The 19,798-nt window shown below is 40.5% G+C and overlaps 1 protein-coding gene across 3 annotated transcripts in view; it reads left to right on the plus strand.

The window, feature by feature from the left end:
• VEPH1 (ventricular zone expressed PH domain containing 1) overlaps positions 1-19,798 on the plus strand; it is a 193,850-nt gene that overhangs the window by 156,359 nt on the left and 17,693 nt on the right. For all 3 annotated transcript variants that reach the window (XM_006090312.3, XM_023755154.1, XM_006090313.3), the window contains one exon: positions 14,641-14,758. In XM_006090312.3, coding sequence (XP_006090374.1) covers positions 14,641-14,758 — 118 coding nt within the window. The remainder of the gene's footprint in view (positions 1-14,640; positions 14,759-19,798) is intronic.

Genomic DNA, 19,798 nt, shown 5'->3' on the forward strand with positions numbered 1-19,798 from the left:
ATTAAGCAATCTGGGAGGAGTTATAGAAAGGAAAAGGACCAGTTCAGGAATCAACCCAGAGAGAGACAAAAGAACCCAGGAAGCGTAGAGGTCACAGATATCAAGAGAATGTCCGAGAAAGAGTCAGGGCATGGATGGGATTCGGCAGCCAGATCAAGAAGATGCGTACAGAAAAGTGTCCATCCATTTGGGCAACTTGGAAAGGGCAATTTTAATGGAGTTTTAAGGGCAAGGTGCAAACAGGAGTCGGTGGAGAAATGCTGGGAAGGAAAGAATGAGGAAGGAAACAGCATATGTAGAAAGCTGTTGTAAAAGCCTGGTGCTGAATGGGCTGGTAATGGAGGAAGCATGGAGATGGTTTAATATGGAAACCCCAGAGCATGTTTGTAAGTTGTTGGGATGATGCAATAGAGAGTGAAAATAGTAAGCAGATGAGAGAGAAAAGTCACTGCATGCAGACCCAGATCAAGCAGGAGATTGGATGGTGGAAAGATGTGTTAGTGCTTTTGGATGGCTTTTCATCTTTTTCGATGAAATAAGAGGTGAGGCCATCAGCGAAAAGTGGGGTGGGAAAAGGAGGGGTAGAATGTTGGAGGTTTGAGGAAAGAAAATGTCTGAGATGAAATCCTCAGAGAAAGAAACGATGAACTTACTAGAGAAGAATAGCAGAATCATCAGGCTAATGAGGAACATCCATTTGGGATCTGAGATGATAGATTTAAAATAAAATGGAAATATGCTTTTTCTCCAGCAATGATCAGCTGTTCAAGTGCTAAACTGGGCTTTTTTTTTTCCTTTTTTTTTTTTTTTTGGCTCAGTGGTAATGAAATGGTAAAAGATTTCAAGGATGTAGGAGCAGATCTGTGTTTGAGATGATAGAGGGTAAAGATGCAGACCAAAGGAGAGATTTAAAATGCTGAAGAAAAGTCTGCACATAGGAAACCTGCTTTGAGAAACATAAAGATGCTCTTTTGAGCCCAGAAAAAAAAAAGTTATTTTCTGAACGAAGAAGATGATGGATTTGTGCATCTTTGCACAAGAACCCTCTGCTTTTCCTCCCAGCCCCAACAGATGCTCTGCTATTCCCCCTTGCAAACAAGGACACAAGCTCATTTATCACAAGGCTGGCCAAGGCTAAGGCAGACAGACAACCGAGCAAGGGGAGAGAGGCTGTGGCCAGGGCCGCGTTTACACCAGGCTCTGTGCGTAAGGCGTGCGGTGCTAGGTGGCACCGGGAGAGTATTAGCTTAAGCGTGAGATGAATTTTTATCACAGCTTATGTACTACCAGTGGACTCGCACTCCTGCACCGAAGCCTCGTAAATGTTCCTCTGGGATTAATGTGATTAACGTAAGAGGAGAGGCTCGAAGGTGAAGAGTCCCTGAGAACTGACACGTCTTCTGGAGACTTTTACAAGCACGACTTTTATTGATGCCTTGGGACCACTGAGTGTAAAAGTCCAGCCAAATTCTAAACTTTGCCTCCCCAAATACTCTCCCTACCTCCATTTGAATTCATTTTTCCCCGTAAGAGCTATCCATTATAACAATCTATAGGACCCCTCATTTAAACAATTCCTTACACACAACTCATTAAGTGATTGCATATGATTTTGTAAACACATTGAATGTAAGTGACAGTCCCATTCACTATTGAAAAATTAGAAAGTTATTACCCTTATACTTGGCTAATCGATATATACCACTCTCCACATACACTGTACTTCTTTTTACATAAGTTTTTTTAAAGAAATTAAAATTGGCATATGAAATATTTCCTTGACTTATTTAACTCTTGGTTTATCACACGTATTGTATTGTACCTCCTTCAGGTTACACGAGCCAGACTGTCCTATAATGAAGCACGTCAATTTTACTACTGAAGTGAACATTCCTTCACAGTCAGCCAGATGTTCTGCATCAGTCAGGGAAACTGAAAAAAAAAAAAAGAAAGACTTTAGAAAATGGTTAACGAAATAACTCTATTCCTGGGGGAACAGAGGTATGCAGTTCCTCTGAAATGTCTGCTAATCCAATAGTGGTTTAGGTTCTTTTCTTAAATAATCAATGCACGAGGGAAATTTTTTTCTTTTCCCCTTGACATGATTATGAATAGTGTGTGACTACTTATAAACACTGGGCACTGAGCTATTAGAATAAACAGCACCTCTTTTCAAGCAAGTTGAAAGTGTGGTAGTTAAAAGCTCGGGGTCTTGGTTCCAATCCTGATTCTCCCACTTACCAGTTCTTTTATTTAAGTCCTCTGCATCTCATCTTCTCTACCTGCCATGTACAGAAAATACTAGTACCCACTTCACAGAGATTTGGTGAGATTTAGAAGATATAATACATGTAAAATTCTTGGAACAGTGACTGGCACATAGTAAGTGTTCAGTAAATGGTAACTAATATTGCACTGCCTCTGTAAGAACACCCCCACCAAACAAAATGAATGACAAAGGCTCCATCTCTTGAGAATGAGCTTTATTTTCCCAACAGCCAAAAATTTATTCAGGCCCAGGTCTATCATAAAAAGAGACCACTCCATGAATATACTCTAAAAACATCCCAAGAGAAACTTCTAAAAATGTTTTGAGCAGAGGCTGTGTCTCTAATATGTGAGTAGTCATTCAAAATTAACACCCATTTCAAAATATAAATTCCAGGGTTTTAAGCTAAAAAATCATAGCAATTTAAATATCTCAATACTAGACATATCAAGAAGGAGAACAGTGGCACTCTCTGCTTTTTTTAGAACCCTGAAAGTTGCATGTAGATTGGCCGACTTTGGGTTTTAAGAACACGTTATCCTCTTCAAAGTCCTTGCAAGCCTATGGAGTGATCTCTCTTTTTTTTTTTAATTCAGCAAACAAACATTTCCTAGAGTCTAATTATTTTCAATACATTTTTGCATTTTATACTATTTTCAATATAATTTGGGGCTCCTATTGAAGACCAATCTGAAGGGAAGGGGACTTTTTTTAAGTCCCCTGTCAAATACAGACTCACTTGATGCCTCACCCAGGGCCTGACAGTTCCTGCTACAGTGTCCCTGCAGCCAGCCCACGTTGCTCATGCTGAATGTATGTCCCTTTCTTCACAATCTTTTCCCAGAGCTAATGGGAAGCATGAGAATATCCCCCGCTCTAGTGCTGGTCTCACTAAATAGTGCCCAGACCTTAGTGCATGCAGGACGCCCTGGAGAGCTTATTCAAATGCAAGTTTCCAGGGCCTCTGTGGAACTTGCAAATGGTACTCACTGGGGTGAGCCTGGGACTCTGCATCTTTGACAAGTGATCCAGGCGACTCTGAGGCAGGAGGTGTGACAGACTGCTTTTACAGAAGCACCAGAGGAAGACAAAGGTAACTGGCATCCAGTTGGCTTGGCTTGGTTCATATCTCCACCACGGACATGCTCTGGTCATCTGAATGAGTTGGTTGACCTCTCTGTAGCTCAGTCTTCATCTATAATCCAGGAATTAATCCATCTGCCTCATAGGGTTGCTAGGAAGGGGAAATGAGATGATACATTTAATTAAACACCCAGCAGAGCACCTGGCACAGACTAAATACTCCAAACAGCACCTATACAACCATTTCTTCCTAAATTCCTAGGCTGTGGGTTCAATCACCTGCTTAGTTTTCTCTTTTCTGGGTCTGTAACAATTTAGATATCTCTGTGGCTCTGCTCTGAATTGTTTTCCATTTTCACTTTCTTTGTAAGAACTGAATGCTATGGCCCATGTCTGATCAGGGCCCAGGTACCTCATTATAATCCTGTGTGTGTGTCTAATTATTCCCTAAATGGGCACACCTCATTGCACGCTTTAATTTCAGCATCTCATTAGAGTGCTCCATTTGCCCACCTTGTTATTCCCCATCCCTCCACCAATGTCCCTTTTTTGCTGCTCCTCCTTTCAGTCCTCACATCTTTTTATGTCCATTTCTTTATGCAGAGTATTAAATCCTTCCTTTTATGCTTCTCATTATTCCCTCCTTTCTGCACAGCTCATTACATCCTTCCATCTGTGAACCTCATTATGCCACTCCATTTTTATCTCATTACATCCTCATCATGCACATATTATTAGCTCCTCCATTCATGCAGAGCACTGCATTCTTTCTCTCTCCTTCTTATCACAACCTGCCCTTTCCACCCTCCCCATTTAATGCTTCCATTTATAAATCGCATTACATCCCCTTAAATGCCTGTACCATTACACCCATCCATTTATGCATCTCATTACACCATTACCCATGCACATTTCTATGTGCATTTCTATTTGTACATCTCATTAGGGCCCCATCAGACATGCACATGTCATTATTCCCCTTTCAAATGTTCACGTTGCATTACATCTTGTTATGTTTGCATCTCATTACATTCCATACCCCTAGGTTTGACAACACACTAACAAAAACAGACAGATAAGTATGTCACTTGCTTTTAGAAAATGAAATATGTTTCTCGGGCACCTAACATCAATGTTCCTTAAACAAGTCATTCATTTCAGAAAGATTTACATATATTTCTCTAGCTAGGAAACAACAAAAAAAACCTCAGTATATTTTGTATGCATAAAAAGGAGCTTCTTAGTTTGCTTTGGTCAAATCATCATCATTATCACTGTTTTTCATTATTTCTTTACAGTTACTGTAATTACCCAGGAATTGATTTGGGGCAAAAACTCTCGGAAGGAGGCAGCTTAGGAATCACTGTCATTTTACAGATTGAGCAGTGCATTGAAAACACTGAGAAATTAAGATGTTTCCCAAGAACTCTAGTGAATGATGGTGGCAGGGTACAAACTCAGATCTTCTGGCTCTGAAACCTACCTTCTTTACTCCATACCACTTTGCAGGGGGCGGGGGGGTGGGGGGGTAGGGGGGCGGAAATAATCTTATTCCTAAGTGTTACTTCTGTTGTTTAACCCATTCTACAGAACTTCCCTAGGATAGAATGTGATGTCAGTGGACTGTAGGACTGGTTTGTTTTCTAAAACAAAACAATAGAATGTATTCCAAACACTTGACATTTTATGCTTATCTGTCTCCAGGTTTGGAGATCTAGATTAAAGGAGGCCTTAATATGCCACTTCCCCTCCCCCCAACAGGAATAAATGCAAAAATCAGGAGAAAGACAAGGTCTTTTAATGACCTTCACCCCTAAGGCAAAATAAAGGGCCTCCTCCACAAGGGGGCGTGTGTAAGGAACACCCCCAACACACGCAGAATCTTTCTTCCTCACAGATTCCAACCCCTGCCAGTCTCCTTGCTTCACTGCACTGTGTTCTCTAACTCACTTTTATTTTTATTAAATTCAGAAATAGCTGACAAATTCAGAAAAGACAGGTGATACCCATTCCCACCACAAGGTAGAAGAGGTGCTTACATTTCTTCCATATTTACTTCAAATATTTCTCTTTACAAACAGAAAGATGCTTTGTGAATACACTCCTGGGGTTGGTATTAATTCCCTGAGTGTTTGGGGTTTTACATGTGTGTTATCATATTTTGTGTATCTTTTGCAATATGCTTTCTGAACTTAAGATTACCTTTTAAAAATATATCTGTTCATACATGTAGAGTTAGCTTATTCATTTTAGCATCTATTAAATTTTCCATTGCGTAAATAGGCCATAGTTCACTTTATCCATTTCTCTACTAAGGGGTAGTTCAACTTATTATGTCTGCCTTGATCACTATTACTTCACCAATGCTTAGGGTTATGCTCTATCTGTTGAATGACTAAGTGAGACTTTTGAAGTTCCCACAGCGTGCAAAGCAATGCCTTCTCTTTAAGTTCATGGTAAAGTCATGGTAGTTTGATCCCCTCTGTAACTGCTCCAAGTAGTAAACACATCAATAAAAGAATAGTTCTTAAAGTAAAACTAGACCGTGGCCAAATGTTGGCATGTACTAGTGTATTAAAATAATTGTACCTGAAAAGGGTGGTCTGATTCCCAGGACCTGGAATACTTCTTATGATAGCAAAAGGCAATAAAAATGGAGAGAAATGCAACAATTGCTACAGAAGGGTGGTTGATTTTTCTCATGGTTTAAGAAGCAATGCTTTAAGAAGTCACTGGAGACTGCTGCAAGCCCCTAATGCAATCAGACAAATACGTCTGTGGTCACCAAAAAGATGGCCTGTTTCAGACATGGGAAAGGGTTGTTGGATGGAAATTCTCCCAGAAACTTCAAAGCCGAGAAAGCCCTTTCATTATGATGTGGAAAAGAAATTCTTCATGCTGTGCTGGTGGGAATGTAAATTGGACAGCCATTTTGGAAAGCAATTTATCAGAACCTAGTGAAGTTAAGGATATGCATAATGTTGCATTTTTAATGTCTCATGCAAACAAGGCTTCTGGAGCAAAGCAGATCATTATTATCATTTACAGCAAATCACCTCACTGGTTTCCCTTTGCCTCCGTTGCCTAGGACAACACTAGGAGAACCAAATATCATCCTACACATTCTAGGGCCTATACTGTAGTTAGGGAACCCTGAAAATATGAATCTGGGGTGTTTAAATAAGGGATGGACAGCTGTTCCCACTCTTCTGGGAGAAGGGAAGAAAGACCTTTGCTCCTTGGGAAAGATACTGGTTTCCTACTGTGACCCTTTTGGATGCACCTAAATCTTCCCAAGGGGAGGGTAAGAGGATTGTCCCCAGCTTGACAACCAGGGATGTCTCCAAACCTGGGTCTCAGCCCCACCCTGAAAGGTAAACTCATACTCTGGGGAGAGAAATCTCCCAAGATGGTCTCTCACTTCTAATCAGTCATAAATTCACTTTGAAAGCTTGTTCTCTTATCCCAGGTCCAACATTTCAGTAAAATTTGCTCAGAAAACCCAAACTGTGCAGAAATGTAAAAATATTTCCTCTACAGCCTTATAGCTCCCTATGATCGACTCTGGGATGATTATTCCAAAAAAATTCTTGCTCATATCCACAAGGGGACAGGTATGAGGTTATTCATTGTTGGCATGGTCCATGTAAGTGAAAAGGTAGAAGCACCCGTGGGCCCATCACCAGGGGAATGGTTAAGTAAAATGTGGTGGGTGGTGGATGCACACTGTGAAATCACTTTGTAGCGGGAGAGGCAACTAAATACACATACAACACCATGTAGAGACCTTGAGTGAAACAAGCAAGAAATAAAATGCAGTCTATGGCATAACATCATTTGGGAAAATGAAAAATACACTAAATGTTGCTCATATTTTTCAAGAGTATATGTCTGTTCAAAGACACATATCAAACTCAGAAGAGTGAGAACATATCTAAAGGGGAGATGGGAGGAGCAGTCTGGGAATGAGAGCAGTATCAGGGATAAAGGGGAAAAAATAAGACAAGAGAGGGACCTTGCCCCCAACAGAATAGCCTCCAGAGCTGAGGAGCAGAACCACACTAACTGATTTTCAAAGGAAGACAAAGAGCCCTGGCCGGTGTTGGCCTGCAGATCGAAGGGTTGACAATTCAATACCCATCAAGAGCACGGACCTCAGTTGCAGGTTCCCTAGCCCGGTAGGGGCATGTGCAGGACGCAACCAGTCAATGTGTCTCTCTCACATCAATGTCTCTCTCTCTCTCTCTCCCATTCCTCCCTTCTACTCTCTCTAGAAATCAGTGGGGAAAAATATCCTCAGGTGAGGATTTTTTTTTTAAAAAAGGAAAGCCCCTCCAATGAGCTCTTCCACATCAGCACCCTGTGATCTAGTACCACACAGTAGTGCATAGTTGTACTAGATGTTCAAGACATGGTTGCTAAATGCAGGTGGCCATCATCAATTAGAAAAAAAATCACTGCAATTCTTTGCTTTCCAATGTGAAAGAGATCCTGTGGGTGCTGGCTTTCACTGCCAACAGTCCTGGTGATTACATTTTACTGCTGTCACCACTATAGAAATGTCAACGTTTTCTTAACATTTTGAGAACTGGTCATCTTTTGTCCTTGCTTCCACTTTGATATTTTTAAAAAATGCTTTGCTGAATTTAGTGGGCTAAAATATTTTAATTGTATTTATAAAATACATTTATTCAACTTTACTCGATGTGCCACCTTTATTTTCTAATCAATTCATGTGCTTTTATTTGCTTTTCTATAAACAACTTTATATAAACTCTTGCCATGTTTACTGCCAATATTCTGTGATGAGATTATTTTTTCATGATCCTTAGATGAGTGTGAAAATTTGACTTTTTGAACCAAGTCAAATAATCTATCACATTGGTTGTTTCTTAAATAAAAGCATTCTTTAGAACTGCTCTCTGAAATGAATGAAACAAAGATGAGTGCCTTCGCCCAGCCACTCAGAGCCAGACCCATAGTCAGAATTGCCAGGACTTGCCAAGAAACAACCCAGTGTTTCCCAACATGCAGGGACTCCAAGGATAGGAAGATAGTCATGTCTGTGTCGTGATCTCCAGTAAAACTAAGAAGCTTGCCACACTGACCTCATCTACTCATGTGTGCCTAGAGTTATCTTACTAGTTTGGAATAGAAAAGGGGAGACAGTGCAATACTGAACCACACTGAGTTCTTCCAGATCAGCACCCTTGCTGCCTCTGCTGAGAGTCTGTCTCCCACCTGTTGTCCCACCCTCCCTCACACACAGCCCAGCCTTCTGCCAAGTTTCAGAAAAGGCGCAACGAGTTCAATTTTCACACTTCACCTCTCCCTTCCATATTGCACAATCTGGAATAATAACATCTCTGATTTTTAAGAATGGAATTTTTGCTCTTGCAACCAGATTATATATGTTGTCATATGAAACCTATTGTAGTCAAGCCCATGAGGGCTGACAAATCCCACAAATACCAATTAATGGAGACAAATCAGCCAGCCCCACATCTGTTCCCAAGGGTGTAGGATTAATTTCCCAGTCAGTGAATATCAGAAAACCTGGGGGAGCTTGTTTAGAAATGCAGGTTCCCGGCCTGAACACAGGCATATAGGGTTAGGTTTCCAGGAGTGGAACCTTTATCTGGTGTTTTTAACAACTTTCCCTGGACTCCTGAGCACTGGCGATCTGGAAAAGCTGAGAGTCTTGAGAGCATGAAATCAACATGTTATCATGATGAAGTCAGACAAACATTCTTCTTCAATTACTAACATTTTATTCTAAAAACTTGCTTCAGCCCTAACCAGTTTGGCTCAGTGGATGGAGCGTCAGCCTGCGGACTCAAGGGTCCCAGGTTTGATTCTGATCAAGGGCATGTACCTTGGTTGCGGGCACATACCCAGTGAGGAGTGTGCAGGAGGCAGCTGATTGATGTTTCTCTCTCATCAATGTTTCTAATTCTCTATCCCTCTCCCTTCCTCTCTGTAAAAAATCAATAAAATATATATTTTTTTAAAAACTTGCTTCATAAAATTAAATATAATGGATTCCTATAATACACATAGAAATCCTGGTATATATTTTTTAAAAGAAATGTGTTCTGAAAGAGCTTTATGGTCATAGTTGAATAGACATAAAAAAATGAAACCCTAAATCCTATGTTTCATATAAACTAGAGATAAAGTCTATGTGTCTCAATTAGTAAAAATTTATTGAACATCTACTATTGGCAAAGTGCTATGCTAAGTATTTTCAGAAGCTACAAAATAAGCCAGTCTCCTTGCTAAAGAGCCTTAATCCAGTTGAGGGCCAAAAGATTCATACCAAAATAAGCTTAATAACAATCACAACCAAATACTAATAATGGTATATTTCAATTTTCCTCCATGAGGAGTAGTGTGGACCCAATGAATTGCTTTCTCACTTCCTTGGAATACAAGACTGTGTCTCCTTCATCTATTTGTCCTTGGTTCCTGACACCAGTTACTGTAAAGACTAAGTGTTATGAATTGAATTCAATTGTACCATTTTTCAGAAATTGAAATAAATTTAAAAATTAAATTGTAGCATAAATATTTTTTAAAGTTCCCTTCTATTCTTTTTTTAAAATATATTTATATTGATTTCAGAGAGGAAGGGAGAGGGAGAGAGATAGAAACATCAATGATGAAAAAGAGTCATTGATTGGTTGCCTCTTGCACACCCCTTGCTGGGGATCAAGCCCACAACCCAGGCATGTGCTCTGATCAGGAATTGCACCATGACTTCCTGGTTCATGGGTCAATGCTCAACCACTGAGCCATGCCAGTCAGGCCATAAATATTCTTTAGAGTCCTTTTGTTAGTATATTCATTCAGTCTACAGTGTTTCTTATAAGACACTATGCCTACAAAATGTAGGACAATATAAATAATATGAAGATGAATAATATAGAAATGAATCATTCATTTTCTTCCCTCAATAAATGTACTTCACACCCTGGACTCCCAATAATTAGAATGTGTGCACTGGAAATAGCCATAATCCCCTGCTTTATGTGAAAATATTGGGGATTATTTATACTAAAAAAAAAACCTCTCCTTTATGTTTCTTAAACACATACTTAAAGTATGTGCCTAGAATTGATCCTATTAATCACAGGCACACAGAGCACATGAGGCAATCCTATGTTTGTATCTGTGCAAAAATAACTTTAGAACAGAATTTAAATGTGCCAGGATCTAAACTCCTTCCAGATGTATGCTTTCACTGATTTTTGGAAAATTGCTTCTCAGTGCCCTCTCACAGTACACAGACCACATTATAACATCCAGCGGCCACTTTGCACTTTTATGGAATCCATAGCGCTGACTCATGCTGTCACTGTCATCAAAATAATGTTGTAAATATCCTCTCATCTTTCCATGCTGCCTGGCTGATTTTTCCCTGAGGAGGCTTCACACGGGACTTTTTATGTAGTTTCCCAAATTCCTGCTCTCATTAATGATTTTCTTCTAAAACTGGTTAAAAACATTATTTTCCCTCCAGGGGCTTTTACCCCTCTTGAATTAGATGGTGTTTATTAGAAAAATCCTTCTTAATGGCATGCTTACTATGGTTACATATATTTTTCTTTAAGTCAGCAGAAATAATTTGGACTTCAAAATTCTTCGGGTTTTATTGAGGCCTGATTTGAAGTGCTCTGGGAAGAATGTGTCCCCTCGAAGTAAAATCATTATTTTCATTGAGAATTGGCCAACAGGGTTGACCTTCCCTTCTTCGTGACACAATCTCAGTATTGATCCTCAATGCTGCATAACAAATACCACAAACCGAGAAGCTTAAAACAACACATATCTGTTATCTCACAGTTTCCTCGGGTCAGGAGTCTGCTTGTGACTTAGCTGGGTCCTCTGCTCAAGGTCTCACAGGCTACGAGATATTGTCTGGGCTGTGTTCTCAGAGGTTTAAATGGGGAGGATCTGCTTCCAGACTCACTCAGGTTCTTGGCAGAAACCATTTCCTGGGGTTTGTAGGAATGAAGGCCAGGATTTCTTACTGGCTATTGGCTGAAGGCTACCTTTAGGTCCTGCAAGGCCACCCACAGTTCCCTGCTATGTGGCCCTGTCCATGGGTCATTCACAACTTGGCAGTTTACTTCTTCAAGTCCAGGAGGAGGGCCTCCCTTTGCATCTAGCAAGACAGGTTGGGGTGTGTGTGTGTGTGTGTGTGTGTGTGTGTGTGTGTGTGTGTGTACATTATGACAATCATAGGATTGATGTCCTATCACTTTTGCCATATTCTTGGTTAGAAGAAGTCACAGGTCCCTCCCACTCTTAAGAGCAGGGGACTCTCCAAAGGGATGAACACAATTATTAGGGGGAGGGGTGTCACTCTAGGGTCTGGCTATTGTAATCCCATTGAAATGAAGTACTTAGAGAATGACTGACTCTACTTAGATATGAATGATTTTCATTACTCTTCTGGAGTCTAGATGTCTTAAAGGAAGTTTGCAATTCTCTAATCAAGTCCGTCTTAGTTCTCTTGTCTTGAAAAAAGAGGGAAGTTGTGTAGAAATTCTTGGGCAATGCCTGGGGAAGCTACAGGACCCAGGAGGGTAAAGAAGATTAAGTAGAGAAATAATGACCTCGAGGCTATTAAGAGATCAAATTTTCAAACATTTAGGTATCACTGGCTGATGGTTTGTTTGCTTGTTTTGTGGTTTATTTTGCTTTGATTTCCCAGCAATATTTAGGATTGCTTGCATTTCCTCCATCTCTCCATTCAAGTTGGCTGTTCTGCCGACTTCAACAGTTTACAGAACCGTCTCTCTTCCTCACTAGTTCTCTCTGCATGACACCTAAACCCTCTGAAGAGGGAGGATCTGTAACTGCATGCTTTTGACTTCAGAACGTGAACACTGAGATGGAGCTTGCCATCTGCCTTAAACTTCTTAAATAACTCTTTACCAAGACAAATGTGGTTTATAGGTAACAACCTGGGACATTTCTGGTCTCAGGACAGGAAAAATAAAGGAACCCTTAAGTATTAAATACTTTGTTTGCTAACAGTGTTTGTGGTGAATGAAAAATTGAACTCTAATTGTGTGGGAAAATAGGGAAGTGATTTGCATGCCAATGGCCAAGTACAGACTTCAGAGACTTAGCAGTTTTGAAACTGGTATTTATGAACATCTGTTTTTCCTCCATAAATTTTAATATGGATTTCATCCTTTGAAACCTACAAAACTCCCAGGTGCTTCTTCAGTCTTTATCTTGGGAACATGGTTTTAAGAAAATAATGTTTAAGCCTCCTTTTTTTCATTAAACACATTTGAAGTCACTTTTGTTGAAACAACATTCTGTATATCCAGTGCCTGATGGAATGCCTAAAATATGGTATTAAATGTTAGCAACTTGAAATGCTGTGTTCAGCATGTGGAGCCTCCAAAGCGTCCAATCCAAGCACATGAGCTGTAATAATCTTAATAAAGGATGTTTGAAAAGTATTCATTTCTAGTCCCAGTTTATACCTTTCATTATTCCAAATGTATTTATGTAATGCTTGCTTATGTGACAGGCACTTTTAGGTGCTGAGTTTGCAACAGCCAATTCAACAGACAAAACCTCTGCCCTCGTTGGGTTTATGTTCCAGTGGGTGTGAATGTTCTCTAAAAAGAAATCCTTTTAAAATTCTCACTATACTGTTTGTATAGTCTATCCGTAAACTTTTCACTGGGCCTGCAAACCAATGACATTAATCCAACCAATGACATTAATCCATTCCTGATGTCGGACTAGACTCTGGGAATACAACTGTGAACAAGGTAAATATATGTCTACCCTCAATGAGCTTAGAGTCTAGCATACTTCTCACTTGTCAACAAATATAGACCTGGGAAACCATTTGTCCTGGGAAACCTAGTGTGTCCAAGAGCTGAGGGGCGAACTCCTTATGGTGGACCTAAAATAGAGGATGATCAAGTAGTTACCCATATTCTTTGGCAGAAATATGGGTATCTACTTGATCATCCTCTATTTTAGGTCCACCATAAGCAGTTCACCCCTCAGCTCTTGGACACACTAGGAGATGTTAGTATGGGTAGGAGAGAAGAGTATGTGGGCCAGCCTGGCAGGTGTGGCTCAGTGGTTGAGCATCAACCTAGGAACCAAGAGGTCACCGGTTTGATTCCCAGTACGGGCACATTCTGAGGTTGTGGGCTCAATCTCCAGTAGGGAGTGCAGGAAGCAACCCATCAATGATGTTTCTCATTGATGTTCCTATCTACCCCTCTACCCCTCTCCCTTCCTCTCTCGCTCTAAAAATCAATAAACATTTTTTTTAAAAGAGTGTGTGGGCCAGCGGAAAAGAAGTAAAATTATAGCTCAACAGAGGATAAACACATAAGTTGGCTGGGCACGTGCAAGGCTAGCAAGAACATTAATTCCCTCTTAGGAAAGCAACCTTTTAAGAGTGCAGTTCTGGCCGTCCTGTAGCAAAGGATACACGTCATTTACATAATAGCAGAGCCTCAGGAGGACAGTAGAGCTATTTAATTTGGTTAGGCTAATCATTTTCCATCCATTCACAGTGTAATGGAAACTCTCTCCTCTGGCACAATGCCACAGGACACATAAAACATGGTCAGTCTTCTTGGTGTGTCAATTCTACTCAACCATTTGGAGGGGAAAAGGTTAACTAATTTACTGACATGTAATTTAAGACATTATTTCCCATTAAAACCAATAAAGCCATATTAGGGAATAGATTGTAAAATTTGCATAGACTTTTAAGATAAAGCATACAACTAAAGCAATACTGGGGCCAAGGGCTGAAGGATTAAGCCCTTCTTCATGTTTTCCACCAATCCCCTGCAAACCAACCTAATAAAAATAATTTTTTGATAGGGATAATTGATTCTCAAGTTCATGTCAAGGGTAACTACAAGACAAATCCCCCAATAGTGTTCCTTTTAACCACACTGCCACCTGGATATCCCTTCTTTTTAGAAATTCTGGCACTGTGTCTAGACGCAATAACATTCTGGGTACTTCAGGCTCTGACCCCTCACCACTTACCCTGGTGCCCAGCCCTGGGGCCCATGCCCACTGCATTTAAGACACTCCCGGAAGAGTTTGAGATGCTGTTCTTTTCCACAGTGAGGGGAGAGGGGTCTTCTCAACACTCCCTCCTCGTCCTTAGCACTGAGATTGAGCATTGGCCATCCTGCGTCCAAGGCCCCCTTTCCCGTTTCAGGATGCCCTGCAGCAGGCAGATCCGCTGATGTTCCCTGTGCTTTGTGTTCCTGAAACAGGATCTGGACCAGGTACAGCTCCATCTGGAAGAAGTGAGGTTCTTTGACGTGTTTGGCTTCAGCGAAGCAGCGGGAGCATGGCAATGCTTCATGTGCAACAACCCTGAAAAAGCAGCCGGTGAGAGACACCCCCCCTTACTGCTCCAAATCATGTGTACCCCTGGGGATTGACAGGGACCAGTGAGCCCCACTGTTCTAGTTGGCCCTCTTCTTGCATAAACATCCTCAGTTGTAATAATGCACAGAGGTTTGCCTGATGGTCACTGCTTAGTTCTGAGAAAGGCATCTCATCAAAGTGGGAGAGAGGAAAGGAGCTGCTGAAAGGGAGAGACACATAAACCAGAAATGAGTGAGAGAAACAATACCTTATATGTATAGCTGCCAAGAAAGCAGTACTGGCCACTTCGCCCTGGAGCCATTCTTCCTTTCCACACAAATGACCATGAGGGTTCGAGGGAAATGGAGCATTCTGTCCAGAGCCTCAAAAAAATAAGAGAGAGCACTTAATGAATGAGCACACAGACCATGATATCTTCCAGTCATCCCTTACACTTTGCTTTACAGTTAAACCGTGTAAAAAAAAAAAAGTTAAACACTTAAAGAGAAAGGACTTATTTGAGGAGTAACTTCATAACTAGTTATTCTTTCCCTTCCTTCCTGCTGCCCAAGGAATTTGTCTACTTCCCTGCCCTAAAAATAATAATTGTTCATGAATATGAGCCAAGCTCTGTGTTAAACATGTCAGATACTTCATTTAATCTTCACAGTAATCTTATGAAGTTAGTACTAATATTATCTCCGTTTTTACTGATGGAGAAACTGAGGCATGGAGCAACTTGATAGGAACTCCAACCCGCCTCCAGAGTCCACAGTCTTTTTTTAAAATATATTTTATTGATTTTTCACAGAGAGGAAGGGAGAGAGATAGAGAGTTAGAAACATCGATGAGAGAGGAAATTCGATCAGCTCCCTCCTGCACACCTCCCACTGGGGATGTGCCCGCAACCAAGGTACATGCCTTTGACCAGAATCGAACCTGGGATCCTTCAGTCCGCAGGCCGACACTCTATCCACTGAGCCAAACCAGTTAGGGCCAGAGCCCACAGTCTTAACCATTTCACCCTTCTGTCCCCTGGTTATACTGGTCCCAACCTGACCAGTGAAAATTGGGTGTTAATAAGCCTATGTTCAAAAGTGATGCTGGCCTCGGAATATGTCATCAGTGATTTGCCCTCGGAGAGGACACAGTTCTCAACACTAGCACTGCTCAGGAACTGCGATGCAGACCAAGGAAGCAGTGTAAAAACACTGTTGAGCCCGGCCAGTGTGGCTCAGTGGTTGAATGTTGATGCATGCACCAAAAAGTTGCTGGTTCGATTCCTGGTCAGGGCACATGCCCAGGTTGTGGGCTCGATCTGCAGTGGGGAGTGTACAGGAGGCAGCCAACTGATGTTTCTCTCTCATCGATGTTTCTATCTCTCTCTAAAAAATCAAGAAAAAAGCAAAACCATTGTTGAGCACAAAGCCACTTTGTAGATGAGCCATCCTCGAGAAAGCCATTGATTATACCACCTGTACCTGTGCCTTTAATTTTAGAATTTTTGCAGCTTAGAGATTACCCAGTGTGGCAAGTTGATCCTCTTGCAAACTGCCAAGATGTTGAGGCTGAATAGGAAAAAAAATGTGTTTATTTGGCCAGATGGAGATGTGAGGGGATTGCAGAGAAGCACCAATTAAAATGTATTACCCCATGGAAAAGGGGTGGATGGAAGAGGTTGGCAGATAAGGACGCAGCCTTGGTGAGGCAGATGGTTGGCTGGTTAGTCAGGATTGAGCTGATCCAGAGTGAACACCCCAACTTTTAAAAAGTTAATTTGAGCAAATGAGGAATTGGGGAATTGAATGTCTCCATTGTAAACATTTCTAATTTCACCTAGGAAAAGAGTTTAAAAGAAATGTTGAGAACATGGTGAAGTAAGGTGCGTATCATAGATGGTTCTGAGCAGCCCTTCAGAATTTTCATTCCAAGCGAGCTGGGTTCTTAGTTCAATAAACAGTTCATCGTATCTGGCCCAGGGAGGCCTCGGGAAAGGGATGGAAAGTTAAAAATACAAAGTGTTCCTTTAATATATGTTTTCTCAAATTCACTGCCATGCACTTGAAAAGAATTATTTTGCACATTCTTTCTTATTTGTGTTTCTCGCAGTTAAATATAGACTGAGAACATATAGCAATAAAAATTCAAACAAGGCCAATATTTTATAGCAGAACATATTGAATCAAAATGTTTGGCCCTGAGAACTTTAGTGTGCTTGGATTTCTTTGCTCATTTCCTTTTGCTACATGAAAGGGGGTTTGAGTCGGAGAGAAGTCCTATTTTAAATTCAATTTTCACCAAAAGCTCTTGAATCCCTGAAAATTTTACATGGTTGTTGATCTTATCTTATTTTTATATAAGCATATAAATTATATATTTAATCTAAGTGAAAGGTCTAACAAAATACTGATGGTACATATATTATTCATGGAGATAATATTTGCATTCATATCCTGCTATAATTGTAAGTTTAAAGATGATCAAGACATAGGAATACATGTTTTGTGATTTGTTATGTATGTCTGGCATAGTAGTTGCATCTCATTTTTCATTTATGTAATGCACGTTTATTGAGTTGGTTGAATCCCTCCTACAGGCCACGTGTTGAATAATGAATAAGGTACAATATATTTGCTCCAAATGGAAACATAATCCAGTTAGGACTAGAAGACACAGAAAAATCTAGCATACTTCCTAGTATATTTTTAGCACGCAATAAATACTTGTTGAGTAAGTGAATGAAAGAATGAATGAATATTTAGAAAGGCAAAGGCGAAGCCAAAGCCTTGAATATTAAAGTCTGATGTTTCAAGATTGTAATTATGTGTTAAGTATGTCAAATACATCACTCTTCCACACCCAGTACATCTGGAATCTGGTCAATGGAGGTTGAAGCTTGTTTCCTCCTTGAGAGAAGTCACCTCATGTAACACGAAGGGTCCACTTCCCTTTCAGTCTAGTGCTGGACATTCTGTGTCGAGTCCTGTTACTCCTCTGGGTTTCAGTCAGCCTCAGGAAGGAGGGTCTAGAGAAGTAGGATTGGAGTCTAAGACAAAAGGCTGAAGAAACTAGATTTGGGATTGTTTTTTAAGGTACTGACAAATGATACAGTAACTGTTGTCAAGGATGTATTGTTCCAGTATTGAAAAAAAAATATTTGCAGCATTTCCATAAATGAGGAACACACACAAGGCAATTAGAAGTTCAATTAGACATAATGAAATATAAATAATTCTTAATAGTGTGGAGATGGAACTATGGGATTCCAGAAATTGACAGCCAATCAGCTAGCTTACATGGTCACTTAAGTACATTCCCCTCTTCAGGTAAAAATCTCATCACTCCACCAACTCTACCAGCAACACACAGAAATATCTCTGTTTAATATCTGCTAGTCAATAAAATATATTTTTATCCAATTAGATGCAGGTAAAGTCAGAGGAAACTGAATGCTAGAGGTCCAAAAATGGCTGTAATTGTTGGCATTTATCATGCTAACTCTGTGCTAAACTTTACATGCATTTTTTTCTTATTTTTTCATCATTAAGTAATTTTCCCAAGGTAACACAGCTACTAAACAGAACTAGAATTTTAAAATCTAGGTTAATTCCTCAACCTGAAACTTCCACCTCTAGACCAAATCCAAGTTAAGGACATGGAATATTGGAAATTCCAAGAATGATTATTCAAATTTCTTATCATGGAAAGACCAACGAGTGAGCTTCCTCCCCGCCAACTTATTCTGCTTAAAGAAGAGCAGGGACTTTGTGCAAAAATGTGTGAGTCATGATTACATGCGGGAAATGGTTACATTAGAAACTATGTCCAAACTCTCCAATTGCTGATTCAGTTTCTAATAATCAGTTTATAAAAGTCCTGAGTAGATTAGAAAATTACTGAAATAACTTAAGAGTCCCGGGGGACTTGCCTGGTAGTGTTTCTTGCCAATCCCTTTACTCCACACGAACGGGAGGATGGAGGTTGAGCAAGTAGATTTAACAGAACAGCTCTTACTTCTGGAAAACCAAGCAAATCTGTTTCTCAGTCACCTCCTGTCCTGGAATTGCTGGTGCATGTTAACAGTAGGAGTTAGTCAGCTGGCTGTCCTGGAACATGTCTGGCTTTCTTTCAGGCACATTTTTCAAAAGAACGAGGGATAACTAGGTCATAACTTTCACTCATGTTCCTTGAGACATGTGGGATGCCTGGGCTCTTACGCCCTGCAAAAAACGACTGCAAGACGGCTCCCTTTTGGCACTTGTGTCTTCCTCCACAAATCTGAGCGCTCCCCAGTGTGATTGCTCTCTGAGTCATTAGATGTTTAGATTCTGCATGTAATGGTCAATAGGAGGTCTTCTTAGGTTATAAAGGAAAATGAAAGGATTTTTTTCAGACAACCTGCTATCATGATTCCTCTTTAGAACTTGATGTCAAACATTTGTTCTATAAGAGCGTGCTGTTATATACATGGCAAGTAGAGATGGTTTCAAAATTACATCAGAATAAGAAAAGCCTTTGTAAGGAGACCTGTGGCTATCCTTTGCTGGACACCTTCAGGGTGAGCTAGGTGACCTTCCATTCCAGACGCCAATGGGAAAATAGGCTAAGTGACCTCTGAGGACCCAACTGTAAGACACAAATTGCCTTGTAAGTCCATTCACCTGGAACTTTTCCGTTTAATTTCAGTGTCAATGTTCATGGAACTTTAAAGGTGACAAAAGAAAACCCATTTTGGATTTATGCAATGGCTGGGTTTGTGTTAGAATGCCTTCCCTCCTACCACACGTCAGAAATTGTCGTATATGCTGAGTGTTGTTAGAGCACCAAAACCAGCGCAGTGCTTGTGTAGGACATTTCCACATCTACATACTGCTAGCGACTCCTGAATATGTATTGATTATGTAAAACCTCAGCCTGTTGTTTAAAGATCCTTTGAGTTATTTTATGCCAAAACAAAAACACATTTCTCAACGGAGATAAGTTATTATCCTGGAATCTTCTTCCTTTCCCCCTCTTCCCATGGTTTATGCCTCTCTGGGCATTACTCTCTCTGTTAAATCT

The sequence above is a fragment of the Myotis lucifugus genome, unplaced genomic scaffold, assembly GCF_000147115.1.
Source record: "Myotis lucifugus unplaced genomic scaffold, Myoluc2.0 scaffold_70, whole genome shotgun sequence".
In the NCBI taxonomy this organism is placed as follows: domain Eukaryota; kingdom Metazoa; phylum Chordata; class Mammalia; order Chiroptera; family Vespertilionidae; genus Myotis; species Myotis lucifugus.